At 39.5% G+C, this 15,789-nt stretch overlaps 1 protein-coding gene and 1 long non-coding RNA gene across 3 annotated transcripts in view; one reads left to right on the plus strand and one right to left on the minus strand.

Annotated features, from left to right (window-relative positions):
• The window catches only part of ELAPOR2 (endosome-lysosome associated apoptosis and autophagy regulator family member 2), a 200,958-nt gene that overhangs the window by 115,149 nt on the left and 70,020 nt on the right, over positions 1 to 15,789 (plus strand). For both annotated transcript variants that reach the window (XM_002713858.5, XM_051853011.2), the window contains 5 exons: positions 2,316 to 2,463; positions 5,428 to 5,514; positions 7,730 to 7,835; positions 8,863 to 9,015; positions 9,596 to 9,684. In XM_002713858.5, coding sequence (XP_002713904.1) covers positions 2,316 to 2,463; positions 5,428 to 5,514; positions 7,730 to 7,835; positions 8,863 to 9,015; positions 9,596 to 9,684 — 583 coding nt within the window. The remainder of the gene's footprint in view (positions 1 to 2,315; positions 2,464 to 5,427; positions 5,515 to 7,729; positions 7,836 to 8,862; positions 9,016 to 9,595; positions 9,685 to 15,789) is intronic.
• LOC103349509 (uncharacterized) overlaps positions 1 to 15,789 on the minus strand; it is a 41,164-nt gene that overhangs the window by 6,678 nt on the left and 18,697 nt on the right. The window lies entirely within an intron of this gene.

Below are 15,789 nucleotides of genomic sequence, written 5' to 3' on the forward strand. Positions count from 1 at the left end.
GTACCTGCCCCGTGTATGCATATTTTAAATAAAAAAGTCCCTTTGAGTAACATTCTAGTAGGATGATACAGATCTGGATGATACTCCAGATCTTTATTTTGGTGTACAGGATTTATTGGCATGGCTTCTTCTTCTTCTTCTTCTTCTTCTTCTTTTTTTTTTTTTTTTGTTAACCTGGAATAGTTTATTCATCAGAGAAGTTAAGTGGTGAGCACAAGTTATTCAATGTAGTGTCTTCTGGTGCTCTTATAATTTTCCCAATGGGAATTTGACTTGGATGTTGCTATGTCTATCTTCCTTCCCCTTTTCCTTTCCCACTCATCTCATCTGCATTTTCTTTACTTCTATTTAATTGACTGGGTTATATAGAAGGTGTATGTTGAACTTCATAAGAAATTTTTAAGAGTTTTTCAAAATTGTTATATTATTGTAAAACCCCATCAGCAGTATGTTTTGAGTTCTAGTTATTCTGTAGGTTCTTCAATGTTAGTATTGTCATGTCCTGTTTTCCTTTACACATTCTAGTGTGTGTGTAAAATGATATCTCCTTATGTTTTTTTATTTTTATTTTTTTATTTTTTATTTTTTGACAGGCAGAGTGGACAGTGAGAGAGACAGAGAGAAAGGTCTTCCTTTGCCGTTGGTTCACCCTCCAATGGCCGCCGCGGCCAGCGCACCATGCTGATCTGATGGCAGGAGCCAGGTACTTCTCCTGGTCTCCCATGGGGTGCAGGGCCCAAGTACTTGGGCCATCCTCCACTGCACTCCCTGTCCACAGCAGAGAGCTGGCCTGGAAGAGAGGCAACCAGGACAGAATCTGGTGCCCTGACCAGGACTAGAACCCGGTGTGCCGGCGCCGCAAAGCGGAGGATTAGCCTAGTGAGCCGTGGCGCCGGCCTCCTTATGTTTTAATTTTACATTTCCCTGGTGTATAATAATGAACATGTTTCATATATTCATTATCCACATGTTTTTTTTTCCTTTTGTGAAATTTCAGAGTGTTTTACCCATTTTCTATTTTTTGTCATTTAATTATTGAGCTGAAAGAGTTCTTTGTCATGGATATGAGTAATTGCATACATGTATTATAGTAATTGCAATATATTTATATACTGTTTATCTCTGTCTCTTATACACACACACACACGTGTCTGGATTTTGCCTTTTTATTTTCTTACTGCTGTCCTTTGATAACCCATTGTTTAAAATTTGCAAACACACAATTTGTCAATTCTTTGTTATGGTTGATGCTTTTTTATATCTTAGGATATCTTTATTTACCCTTAGGTTGTGAAAGTGTGAAGTTACAGCATGCATTCTTATGACAGTGTAGAGTTACTTACTTTCCATAATGTTAAATTTGACAATAGTGTAGTTACAACTACATTTTATCTTCATGCTACTGTCATGTATTTAGGAACATCTAAAAGCCCTACAGTACAATGATAATATGTTCTAAATAATCAGTTGTTTTTTGAGTGACCTTACAAATATTTAGGAACTCCAAGGCCAACTCTGTGATTAAGAAGAGATTCATTTCTTTTTTGTGTGTCTTTTAAGATTTTTTTTTTTAATTTACTTCAAAGGCAGAATTACAGAGAGAGAGAGCGTGGGTCGGGGTTGGGGGAGAGCTTTCAACTGCTGGTTCACTCTCCAAATGGCCACAATGGCCAGGACTGGGCCAGGCTTAAGCCAGGAGTCAGGAGCTTCATCCAGGTCTCCCGTGTGAGTGGCGGGAGCCCAAGTACTAGGGCCATTTTCTGCTGCTTTCCCAGACACATTGGCAGCAGAGTTGGATCAGAAGTGGAGCAGCCGGGACTCCGATTGGTGCCCATATGGGATGCTGACATTGCAGGCAGCAGCTTCACCTGCTGGCCTGGTGATTGATTTCTTATGACACAGAACTGCCTGAAGACCTCAAAGGATGATAAAACCCACAGCATTCTAATCTGCATGGTTACCAGTATTGGTGCTCTTTCTTCCTTAGTGTTGCTCTGCCATTTGTCTGTGTTTATAAATAAAACCTCAGAGGGTATTTGAAAGAATGGTTTTACATAAGGCTACTGAAATTGGTGGTCATCTATTTGGTGTCAGATTTCTGTGACAAAGACCAGTTTCCTGGCAAGCCGACTGTGTAACCCAGCACAGGTTTAGGAAATCCTGAGTCTAAGAAGCGAACTTCCTGAGTCGGCCTTTGGGTTCCAGAAAAGCTTCTGGCGTTTTCTGCTCAGCCCTGCTGATGGGGATTTCGTAGCTTTGCGAAATGAGAGGTTTCTGACCCACTGACAGAGTCCTTCCTGGTCTTGTTTCCCCAGCTCCTCCTGGGTCCCTCGAGGAAACTATATCGAGTCAAATCGCGATGACTGCACCGTGTCTTTGATCTACGCTGTGCACCTTAAGAAGTCGGGTTATGTCTTCTTTGAGTACCAGTATGTCGACAACAACATCTTCTTTGAGTTCTTTGTAAGGCCCTTTATATTCTGGATTCACCTTTGAAGGGCCGTTCCTGTTCCCATCCCACTGTATGCCTCTCAGCTTTTTGTGTTAACTGAACCTTTTGATATTAAAAGAAAACTACTTTTTCTATAATGCTATTTTCTGGTTAATATTGTTTTTTGATGTCACCTTGCAGAGTAGCCTGGGACTTGTTTTACTTTTGGTTAGCATCATTAGATGACCATTTAGTTTAGGCTTTTTGTGTGACAAATAGTTTCCTCAAGATCAGTTTTCATGTTTTTATAGCTACAAGTGCTATTTTGTTAAAAATTATCTTTTTACCTATTTTTATTTTTACTTAAAAGAGTTTTCCTTTTTGAAGTTTCAAATATCATTTTACCAAACAGAATTACTTTAAGTATATTCATAGGAAATTACTTCAAAAGAAGTGGCTGCATGTTTCTCTTCCTATGAATTTTGTAGTTTAAAAGTATAAGTGGTTGGGATAGTTGATGTCTCTGTAGGAGATTAAATAGCATTATAGAATATAGGGTAAAGTGATAGTGTAACAGTGGCTATTACCACAAAATTTATTTATCTATTTTATATAAAATGTCTCTAGCCTAGCACATAATTGTTATGGCAATGACTCAAATGCTTGGGAAAATGTTTTTAGGTTGACTTCTTATACCAAATAAAGTGTGGGTTAAGCTAGTAAATGGGAAAATATCTATAAAAAGTTTCTGTGGTTCAGATTTTAGGACCCAATAAACTAACAATTCTAAAATAAATTTATGTTGCTCTTGGTAATAGCAATTTCTGAACTTCTAGTGGCAAGAGATGTTATCCATGAAAGAATGAGCCTTGGGTTAGAAGTCAAGCGATCTGGCTCTTGAAGCTTTGTATTATTGAGAAATTAAGTTGGCTTCCTGTCCTAAGCATTCTCTTCTATAAGGTGGATAGTATGATAGCACCTTTTTTTTTTTTTTAAGATTTATTTATTTGAAAGGCAGAGTTACAGAGAGGTGGAGAGGGAGAGGGAGAGAGAGAGATCTTTCATCCGCTGGCCGACTCCCCAAATAACCGAAATGGCTGGAGCTGGCCTGATCTGAAGCCAAGAGCCAGAGCTGCTTCTGGGTCTCCCACATTGGTGCAAGGGCCCAAGGACTTGGTCCATCCTCCACTGCCCTCCCAGGCCATAGCAGAGAGCTGGATCGGAAGTGGAGCAGCCAGGACTTGAACCAGTGCCCACATGTGATACTGGCACTGCAGGCAGTGGCTTTACCTGCTGTGCCACAGTGCTGCCCTGACAGCACCTTTTAAGGTGCCTCCTAGCACTACCTTTTTTTTTTTTTTTTTGTAATTTTCAGTGTTAAGCAACATTCAACCAAATTTACTTTTTAAGTTACACTTTGTTTGCAAAGCACTTCTCACAGTGAATGATTCTCTATTTCTTAGGGCGTTTTGATGATGTTGCTAAAATTAAATAAATTTAAGAAGAAAGATAGTTATCTAACAGAGTAAGTGTGTAGTTTTGTATTGCCCAATGGGTCCTTTGAGAGCTGTCCAAAAAGGTCTCTTAAGGCATAAAGTTTCATTACTTCCTTTCAGTGATGCCTTTGTGCTTCTGATTATTATCTGAAAAGGGAAGGCAAGTTCACATTTCTTTGTATTGGTATTTCAGCATTATAGTTTGCATTTGATAGGCTCAGAGGGTCAACACTTCATAGTAATCATACTGATGGCTTGAAGATGGAAACAGCAGTTGTGCTCTGAGAATTAAACATGCTAGCATTACTTAATTAAAAGCAATAAAGTATTTAACTTTAGATATGTATGGGACTTCCATTAATCCTCTCCCCCCTCCTTTTTTTTTCTTTTAAGAAAAGGCTGATACCTAAACCTTGAGCAAACGTGATTGGACCAAGTTTATAGCTTTGCCAGTTATCTTTAGAGTGAGTAGCAGGACTCAGGTCTCCAGATGACCGTAGAATGTCATGCTAACACATGTCTACTTTCAGCTGTAACAAAGCTTTAAGCTAATCTACTCCTTGACCACCAAGGGTATACTTGGGGTTCGTATCTTCTTAGAAATGGCTTAACACTTGCAGGAGAGTAGTCATTAATTTACAAACGTAGATATGGCACTTAAATTCAGTTAAAGTAAATATCCTCTGTAGTTGATATTCTCTGGTATTTGGATGGTAAGATATATTTTTCTGTTCAGTAAGTCTTTATGTTTTATGGAGAACATTTCTTTTAGAAAAAGTATAGTGATTGGATCTTATTCTAACCCTACTTTGTGAATGACAATTTTGTCACATTAGAAAGATGGGGTTTTTGATGTCATTGTGTTCTTTGTACTGTCCCACCCACGGGGTATTTTGGAAGAATTGCTTGGGAAGCACAAGATGTTTGGTGCCAAAGATACTGGATGCGATCATTTGAACGGCAGATTGTTAACATGTACACAAAAATAAAAGTTTGGACTTTGACTTCTGCTGTAGACACATCTACATTTGGATTTCATCTTCTGGAATTGAAAACAAATCTGGCTTTCTGAATTAATTAATTAACAGTTGTACATGTCACAAATAATGTAAAAATCAACTTTGTTCACTTTTGTTTTATTGGACCTGCGTGATGAATGTAGGCTGTTAATATGTTTTGGTAAGTTGAGTAGATTTTTTTGTGATGTTTTCCTCTCCTTCTTGTGCATTGTTGATGTTGATGGTTCAGACTCTTCTCCAGACAGTGGCTCTCAGACTAACCTTTTTGTTACAGTAAAGAGGCAGCTCACTGAGAACCACTCACCCATATTCAGCTGTTGCTTAGCCTCCAGAGGCCTTGGAGTATTTATTTGTTGAGAATTGCTTATTGCCATTGTTGAGTATGTACTGAAAGAGGTTCTTGTAGCCTGTGCTGGGTACGTAGTTTAACTAAAGCTGTTGTTCAAGAAACTTAACTGAGACGCTTGTGTTTAATCCCCAGATTCAAAATGATCAGTGCCAGGAGATGGACACCACCACTGACAAGTGGGTAAAACTCACAGACAATGGAGAATGGGGCTCCCATTCCGTAAGTCACTTTTTGTTTTTCCTTCTTTCCCATCAACCCCATTCTTCTCCTAACCCTTTGTAGAAGTTCATTTTTTTAAAAATATTTTATTTATTTATTTGAGAGGTAGAGTTACAGACAGTGAGAGGGAGAGAGAGGCAGAGAGAAAGGTCTTCCTTCCACTGGTTTACTCCCCTAGTGGCTGCAACAGCCAGAGCTGCACTGATCTGAAGCCAGGAGCCAGGAGCTTCTTCCGGGTCTCCCACATGGGTGCAGAGGCCCAAGGACTTTGACCATCTTCTATGGCTTTCCCAGGCCATACCAGAGAGCTGGCTTGGAAATGGAGCAGCCGGGACTAGAACTGGCGCCCATATGGGATACCAACGCTGCAGGCAGAGGATTAACCCACTGTGCCGGCCCATGTAGAAGTTCATTTTAAGAAAACAAGGACTGAGATTTTCTATAAATTTAGATAATTTTCCGTCAGGGAAGAAACAGCTGCTAAGTTTTCTTTTTGGTTGTTTTTTCTGCCTTTTTCTTTCTCCTTAGGTCCCTTTTCCTTCCCTTTCCCATCACACTCCAGCTTTACCTGCCTTCAAAGGGGCAGCAACAGGAGAAATGGTTATCCAGAACTGATGCCCAAAATGTTTCAGTGTGCTGCTTACAGCTGTGCCTGTCACATGGGATGGCATCACTGACTCTGCCATTGGAAGGCCCCTCGAGCTCCTTTCATGAGACTTTGCATTGTCCCTAACCAGTGACTTTTGAATGTGTTGTGTTGGATCTCGTGCTACCTATGATGCTGAACAGTTCTGATTATTGCAAAATTCATCCATGTTTGGAGCCTCAACCTCCTCCTATTTTCTTTGCTGCCTGTTGGTCGAGATTCCTCCTTCTCTGACCGTGTCAAGTAAAGGCACTACTTACTTCTGCACAGGACATCTCTCTGAATGCTTGGCGGTGATTGTTAGGTAACACGAGGCATTCACTGAGGCACTGTTCCTTCAAGTGAGACATGGATTTAAAATCGAGCTCTGGTTTATAGTTGTGTTTCTTTAAGCAATCTCTTTGCATCTGATTTTTCATTTGAGAGATGGGAATGGTCTTGCTGCTTTGAGTGAGATGAAGTATGGCAAGGACCTACTGTGGTGGCTGCAGTGTTGGTTAAGGTCTGTTGAAGTGACCATTGCTGAGCTGTTTTCGTAAGTGGTTTTTCCATTACTGCCTGTGTGGGCATAGCAAGTGTCTCATCCTTTGATGACTGACACAGTGTACCCTTCCAGAGTATTTTTAAAACTCTGTATACCTGATAGTAATATTAGTACCACTTACACTACAGTTACCCAATTATCCAGTCACCTGGGCTTTGAAATTACAAATAACCCTTGACAGCAAATCTGTCTTCTTCGATTATAAAGACTTAATACAAAGGGAGTGTGGTTAATGCACTACTTGATGATATACTACTCTGAATCTCTGGCATGATGAAGTAGTTGGGTAGATTTTAATTTTATACAGCTTGAAGCTGACCAGCCATAGACTGCATAAAGGAAGAAAGGTGACAGTGTGAAATCAAAGAACTCTTAAAAATTGGTTCATTTAACTCCATCAGCATAAAATTGATCAGAAAGTTAGTTTGATTTAGAGTTAGGCAAATATTCTAGTGACAAAGGAAGCAAATGCTAGACATAGTATCATTTAAGGTCTGGAATCAGTGAATTCAATTGAGTTATCCTATAAGAACATTCTGTTTCTCTTACTGCTATTGCAGTGTTATTTATTGAATAACTTTAAAAAAGGGATTCTTTTATATTGCCTTTTTGTTTTCAGAGCTCAAATATCTATTTATGAAAACCACAGCCTATAAACATGCAAGTGTGATGAATGACTCTCACCCTTTAAAATAGAAACCAAGATTTTATGCAGATTGTCTTAAAATCATTTTCTCTTCTTGTTCCACTTTGAAGACTTATTTTCAATCATTTTGTCTTTTTGTTCACTCTTGAAGATTTTTGTCTCCTTTTATTACTACATTTTGCAGATTGGAGAACTTTTTTTTTTAATGTCAACTTCAGCAGAACTTAGAACTGAATTAATTGTACTTAAATTTCTTGGTTCTGAATTAGGGGCGTTTTATTAGTTGCATTGAAAAAAAGTAGTCTAAGGCAGTAGTTTTGGGGATTAGGAGCAGCGGGCTTACTGTCATGACCCGGGTATCCTGTGTTTCTTTTTGTAGGTCATGCTGAAATCAGGCACAAACATACTCTATTGGAGAACCACAGGCATCCTTATGGGTTCCAAGGCAGTCAAACCAGTGTTGGTAAAAAATATCACAATTGAAGGTACTGTATTTAGTGGTTATTGTTCCAACCTTCTAGTATTTTACAATATTTATTAGTGCTCGTTTGGCTGTCCCAAGGGCTTATGAGACAAGAGTGAATATATTAGGCACTGTGTGAGTCTGCAGACCCTAGGGTTTTTTTGTTTGTTTGTTTGTTTGTTTTGCCAACAAGTTGATTGCTTCTTTGTTTTCCTTGTACCCTGGCACTACATTATATAAACCATGTGAAAAAGTAATTGTGATGCCACTTTTGTGTGTCTTAAAAAATAAAATGCTGCCTCGTGTATTATTCCTTTGGGAAATGTCTATTGTGCCAGACCTGGAGCTTGCTCAGGTAAGCTGGTCCCTGGGACAGCCATTAAAATAACGTCTTGCAACTGGCTTTTTCCTTGGCTTTTTGTGCTTCTCTAGGTCATTTCTGGTCCAGGACAGCAGCCGCTAAAACCTGGCATTGTTCATTCTCCATTAAGGGCATTTTTAATAGAAACAGTGACTCTCATTTGTTGAAATTTGGCTTATACTTTAAATGTTTTCATTTAAACATTGACTCCTGTGCCATTGACTCCTTTGTCACTGGGACCTCTGCTGGCGGAGTCTGGAATTACAAACCAGAAGATGCATGAAGGCATCCCTAGGGTCTGTGAGGTCTCAAACACGTGTGACCCAGTGAGCTGCAGAGAAAATGGGAACAGGTGGCCGCAGAGGTCAGAGATGAATAGGCTCACAGAAGCGGAGGGACCTTAGGGTTTACCCTCTTTTAAGCTGGTGGACTTGTCTCCTGACAACTCAGTTTCTACGTGTTCTGTGTCTCTGTTACGTCTCAGTCTCTGGTTCGTTTCCTGTACTTACTGTGTTTAATTCAACACACATCCCAGTTCCTTGAACACAGAAAATGCTTTCGTGGTGCCCACTTAAGCAGATGACGGGCTCGAGCCGAGCTTACTGCACATGCTTCCGTCTGCCTTCTGGGTGGAGGCCACAAGTGGGTGGTGATTTGCTTGTTGATACTCAGTTGCCATCCCTCACAGGGGTTGCCTACACGTCAGAATGCTTCCCATGCAAGCCGGGGACCTTCAGCAACAAACCAGGGGCGTTCAACTGCCAAGTGTGCCCCCGAAACACCTATTCGGAGAAGGGAGCCAGCGAATGCATAAGGTGCGACGAGGACTCGCAGTTTTCAGGTGGGACACTTTGCCCTTGTGTCCTTTTCTCTCTGAATTTATGTTGGCCAGGCGTGCATTCATGAGCCAGAAATCCCACATGAGCTGGGATGGCAGCTGTCAGCCAGGCACTGAAGGGCTGAAGTGAATCAATACTGAATGGGGAAAACACAACATTTTATTGTGCCTTTCTGCCGAACTCTCCTTTGTCTGTAATTTTTTTTTCTATTTTATATAGCATAGATAACTTCTGTGGCTATATTTTTATTAATCTAAAAATATCTCTTTAGATGATTTGTTGACTAGGAGATGCACTTAGAAACTTTGAATATGCTTCAAATTTCCAGTGATAATGGCAGAACTCGGAAGTCTTCAGGGAAAATCTCCGGTGTGCTTGGGTTGTATCCTGGAAACGTTGATTGCTCTAGGGAAAATAGAAGCATAGCCTTTATTTTCTCTAGGTGTAGCTAATTCCTCCTGAATTGTTCTGGTAGTTTTTATTTTCAGGTTTGCTTTGTTGTTGTTGTTGTTTTGATTTTTGCCTTTTCTTAGTGCCACAGAGGAATGGACCCCGTTCTGAGATTGCCTTTCTGTGTTGCAGAGGAAGGATCCAGCGTGTGTATGGAGCGGCCCCCCTGCACCACAAAAGACTATTTCCAGATCCATACTCCCTGCGATGAGGAAGGAAAGGTACTGCAGAGTTCCCTCCGCTCTGTCCCGTGTTCACCCACTTCTCTTCCCAGTCTGAGCAAATTGTCACTTGTTCATGAGAGATTTCAGCACATGTATGCAAGTTGTACAGAGGACATTTCAGAGTTTAGGGTCTGAAGCTGGCCTTGCCAACTTTGACTTTCAAATCTGCTACCTTGGAAAGGTTATTTGATGTCTGTGAACGTCAGGTCTTTTTTTTTTTTTTCCCCAAATCTGTAAATGGAGACTGATTCTGGTACGTAATTTATAAGGTTGCCATGAGAATATATGAGAGAGCCAATGTAAAATTCCTATATAAGGCCTGATATTTAGTGAGTACTTCATAAATTTCTGCTACTTTTTGCAGCTATATTATCAGGGAGCACAGCTTTGAAATGAGCACCGTGACTCATGGCATGGAAGTGTCTTGTAACTTTACTTACTGGGTTGTTCAGTAGACTTTGTCAGTAAAAGTCATGCAGCCACAGGCTACTTGTGCTATGGGAGGTCACCATGATTGTTCTTAGAAAATGCAATACCAGGTAAGTGACACCTGGCCAGAAGGAAAACACACACACACACATTCTGCACTTTACCAACAATTCTTGTAAAGAATTGGCCTGTGCTGGCCCATGTCAGTGAAAACAGGATGGGATTAAAGTGGCCGCTGTGTAGTGTTCCTTAGAAATGTTTGCATCTTTGAAATAATGATACTTATTCTCTTGATTTACTTTAGAAAATACATATAGATATCAGTAAATTGGCTACTTTATTTTCTTAATTTTGCATTCCTGGGTTCTAATTTATACTTTTTGCACTTATTTGACTGTTGAGTTTCATCTCAGGTCTTCAAGTTGTGTTTTTTTTTAAAGGAAAATTCTTTTGAATTTTTAAGACCAAGTTCATTTGAGTTTAAACTAGTGGAAAATTCTGGCAATAAGAAGTACAACTGTCACTTTCAGTAAGAACAGTAATTTAACAGCTGTTAATTGACAAGGAGTTGTAAAGTAAGGAGTTTGGAGGGACAGACCGTAAAACTATAGCAATGCCAATGAGTTCTGTGACAAAATCTACCTAACCAGCACCCTCCTGAAGCCACCTCACAGCATTGGGGGTGCAGGGTCAAGTATTTGCCAGATACTTGAACAAACGTCACAAGTTATTTATATATATCCTAACTCATACAAAGATGGATATGGGTCAGATGACTGACTTTCCACATTTTATTTACAAACCATAAACTTCATCTAGACATGAAGCATATGTCTATAAAATTATGAATCATTGAGGAAAGAATGACAGAATTACAATTCAGAAAATCTGGTGTGCAGACCCAAAACTAGTAGGAGAAGAGAAATAATTAAAATCAAAGAAGAAATCAACAGAATTGAATTAAAAAAAAAACATTACAAAAGATCAGCCAAACGAAGAGCTGGTTTTTTGAAAAAATAAACAAAATTGAAACCCCATTGGCCCAACTAACTAAAAAAGAAAAGAACCAAATCAATAAAATCAGAGATGAAAAAGGGAATGTAACAACACACCACAGAAATAGTCATCAGAAATTAATACAAAGAGTTGTATGCCAGCAAACAGGAAAATCTATCAGAAATGGATAGATTCCTGAACACATGCAACCTACCTAAATTGAACCAGGAAGACATAGAAAACCTAAACAGACCCATAACTGAGACAGAAATTGAATCAGTAATAAAGGCCCTCCCAACAAAGAAAAGCCCAGGACCGGATGGATCCATTGCTAAATTCTACCAGACATTTAAAAAATAACTAACTCCAATTCTTCTCAGACTATTCAGAACAATTGAAAAAGAGGGAATCCTCCCAAATTCTTTCTATGAAGCCAGCATCACCTTAATCCCTAAGCCAGAGAAAGATGCAGCATTGAAAGAAAATTACAGACCAATATCCCTGATGAACATAGACGCAAGAATCCTCCATAAAATTCTCGCCAATAGAATGCAACAACACATCAGAAAGATCATCCCCCTGGACCAAGTAGGATTTATCCCTGGTATGCAGGCATGGTTCAGTGTTCGCAAATCAGTCAATGTGATACACCACATTAACAGACTGCAGAAGAAAAACCATATGAATATCTCAATAGATGCAGAAAAAGCATTCGATAAAATACAACACCCTTTCATGATGAAAACTCTAAGCAAACTGGGTATGGAAGGAACATTCCTCAATACAGTCAAAGCAATTTATGAAAAACCCACGGCCAGCATCCTATTGAATGGGGAAAACTTGGAAGCATTACCACTGAGATCTGGTACCAGACAGGGATGCCCACTCTCACCACTGCTATTCAACATAGTTCTGGAAGTTTTAGCCAGAGCCATTAGGCAAGAAAAAGAAATTAAAGGGAAACAAATTGGGAAGGAAGAACTCAAATTATCCCTCTTTGCAGAAGGTATGATTCTTTACTTAGAGGATCCAAAGAACTCTACTAAGAGACTGTTGGAACTCACAGAAGAGTTTAGCAAAGTAGCAGAATATAAAATTAATGAACAAAAATCAGCAGCCTTTGTATACACAGGCAATGCCATGGCTGAGAAAGAACTGCTAAGATCAATCCCATTCACAATAGCTACAAAAACAATCAAATTCCTTGGAATAAACTTAACCAAGGACGTTAAAGATCTCTACAATGAAAATTACAAAATCTTAAAGAAAGAAATAGAAGAGGATACCAAGAAATGGAAAAGTCTTCCATGCTCATAGATTGGAAGAATCAAGATCATCAAAATGTCCATTCTCCCAAAAGCAAATTATAGATTCAATGTGATACCAATCAAGATACCGAAGACATTCTTCTCAGATTTGGAAAAAATGATGCTGAAATTCCTATGGAAGCACAGAAGACCTCGAATAGCTAAAGCAATCTTGTACAACAAAAACAAAGCCGGAGGCACCACAATACCAGATTTCAGGACATACTACAGGGCAGTTGTAATCAAAACAGCATGGTACTGGTACAGAAACAGATGGATAGACCAATGGGACAGAATTGAAACACCAGAAATCAATCCAAACATCTACAGCCAACTTATATTTGATCAAGGATCCAAAACCAATCCCTGGAGTAAGGACAGTCTATTCAATAAATGGTGCTGGGAAAACTGGATTTCCACGTGCAGAAGCATGAAGCAAGAGCCCTACCTTTCACCTTACACAAAAATCCACTCTACATGGATTAAAGATATAAATCTATGACCCAACATCATCAAGTTATTAAAGAACATTGGAGAAACCCTGCAAGATATAGGCACTGGCAAAGACTTCTTGGAAAAGACCCTGGAGGCACAGGCGGTCAAAGCCAAAATTAACATTTGGGATTGCATCAAATTGAGAAGTTTCTGTACTGCAAAAGAAACAGTCAGGAAAGTGAAGAGGCAACCAACAGAATGGGAAAAATATTTGCAAATTATACAGCCGATAAAGGATTAATAACCAGAATCTACAAAGAGATCAAGAAACTCCACAACAACAAAACAAACAATCCACTTAAGAGCTGGGCCAAGGACCTCAATAGACATTTTTCAAAAGAGGAAATCCAAATGGCCAACAGGCACATGAAAAAATGTTCAGGATCACTAGCCATCAGGGAAATGCAAATCAAAACCACAATGAGGTTTCACCTCACCCGGTTAAAATGGCTCACATACAGAAATCTACCAACAATAGATGCTGGTGAGGATGTGGGGAAAAAGGGACACTAACCCACTGTTGGTGGGAATGCAAACTGGTCAAGCCACTATGGAAGTCAGTCTGGAGATTCCTCAGAAACCTCAATATAACCCTACCATACAACCCAGCCATCCCACTCCTTGGAATTTACCCAAAGGAAATTAAATTGGCAAATAAAAGAGCTGTCTGCATCTTAATGTTTATTGCAGCTCGATTCACAGTTGCTAAGACCTGGAATCAACCTAAATGCCCATCCACAGTAGACTGGATAAAGAAATTATGGGATATGTACTCTATAGAGTACAATACAGCAGTCAAAAACAATGAAATCCAGTCATTTGCAACAAAATGGAGGAATCTGGAACACATCATGCTGAGTGAAATAAGCCAGTGCCAAAGGGACAAATATCATATGTTCTCCCTGATCGGTGACAACTAACCGAGCACCAAAAAGGAAACCTGTTGAAGTGAAATGGACACTATGAGAAACAATGACTTGATCAGCCCTTGTCCTGAGTGTCAATGAACAACTTAATACTTTATCCCTTTTAGTATTTTTTTTGTTCTACTTAATACTATTGGTTGAACTCTTTAATTAATACGCAGTTATTCTTAGGTGTTGAAATCTAACTTAAAAGTGATCCCTGTTAAATATAAGAGTGGGAATAAGAGAGGGAGGGGATGTACAGTTTGGTACATGCTCAATTGGACTTGCCCAAACGGTAGAGTTAGAAACGTGCCAGGGGATTCCAATTCAATCCCATCAAGGTGGCATGTACCAATGCCATCTCACTAGTCCCGGTGATCAGTTTCAGTTCACAATTGATCATAATGATAGGACTAAGAGTCAAAGGGATCACATAAGCAAGACTATTGTCTGCTAATACTAACTGATAGAATTAAAAAGGAGAGAACAATCCAACATGGGAAGCAGGTTACACAGCAGACTCACAGAATGGCAGATGTCCTAAACAGCACTCTGGCCTCAGAATCAGCCCTTAAGGCATTCAGATCTGGCTGAAAAGCCCATGAGAGTATTTCAGGCATGGAAAGCCAAGACACTCTGGAAAAAAAAAAAATAATCTAAATGAAAGATCTCTGCGAGTGAGATCCCAGTAGAAATAATGGGCCATCAAAGAAGGAGGTACCTTTCTCTGAAGGGAGGAGAGAACTTCCACTTTGGCTATGACCTTGTCTATGATCACAGTCGGTGAACTCAAGAGGTTTCCATAGCCTTGGCAACTCATGACAAGAGCCTAGGTTGATTACTGAGGCCATAACAAGAGTGTCAATTTGTTAAGTCAACAACAGGAGTCACTGCACTTACTCCCCATGTAGGATCTCTGTCCTTAATGTGTTGTACAATGTGAATTAATGCTATAACTAGTACTCACCCAGTACTTTACACTTTGTGTTTCTGTGTGGGTGCAAACTGTTGAAATCTCTATCTAATATATACTAAATTGATCTTCTGTATATAAAGATAATTGAAAATGAATCTTGATGTGAATGGAATGGGAGAGGGAGTGGGAGATGGGGTGGTTGCGGGTGGGACGGAAGTTATTGGAGGGGGGGAGCCATTGTAATCCAAAAGCTGTACTTTGGAAATTTATATGTATTAAATAAAAGTTAAAAAAAAAAGAAAATCTTGTGTGCTCAAATAACGACCTCAAGTGAGCAAAATTAAAATTTAATTATGTGAAATTCTCATATATAAATGTATTTTAAAAAGAGCGCCTATTTACTTGTAAAAGAGATTTCCAAGGGAATCTAAGTTTTAGAAGATCTGGCCACCAAATAAAAAAATTCAGCAACTACAAGGAAACTTCAAATGTTTCATGGAAAATGGAATTAAAATGTGTCCATTTTAGTGCAATTTAAAAAAAAAATCCTTGCATATTTTTTATACTACATAGTTTCTATGAACGTTTTGGAGACATTGCATATCCAGGGATTTTAAAACTATGTATCAAGAAAACCTTATCTTTAACAAGTTTTAAATTAAATTATTTGAAAGGCAGAGAGACAAAGGAAGAGACGGAGAGCACTCACATGCACTGGTTCCCTCCCCAAGTGCCAGCAACAGCTGGACCTGGAGTCAGAAGCCAGGAGCTCAGTCCAGGTATCCCACGGAGGGGCAGGAACCCAGTTACTTGAGCCGGGGTCTAGACTGGCAGGAAGCTGGAGCCAGGAGTCAGGGCCAGAACTTGAACCCAGGCACTTCAGTGTGGATGGGGCATCTTCACAGTTGGACTAATTGCTCGCTCCTCAACTTACCTTGTAATTTCATTTCCCCATAATCTTCTTGAGGTATTATGGTACTAAAAGGGATGAGAAACCCTAAGAGTATAAAAGAGATACTTGGTTTTCAGTTGAGCTGCTCATTATTGTAAA

This window comes from Oryctolagus cuniculus, chromosome 16 (genome assembly GCF_964237555.1).
Source record: "Oryctolagus cuniculus chromosome 16, mOryCun1.1, whole genome shotgun sequence".
Taxonomy (NCBI): Eukaryota; Metazoa; Chordata; class Mammalia; order Lagomorpha; family Leporidae; genus Oryctolagus; species Oryctolagus cuniculus.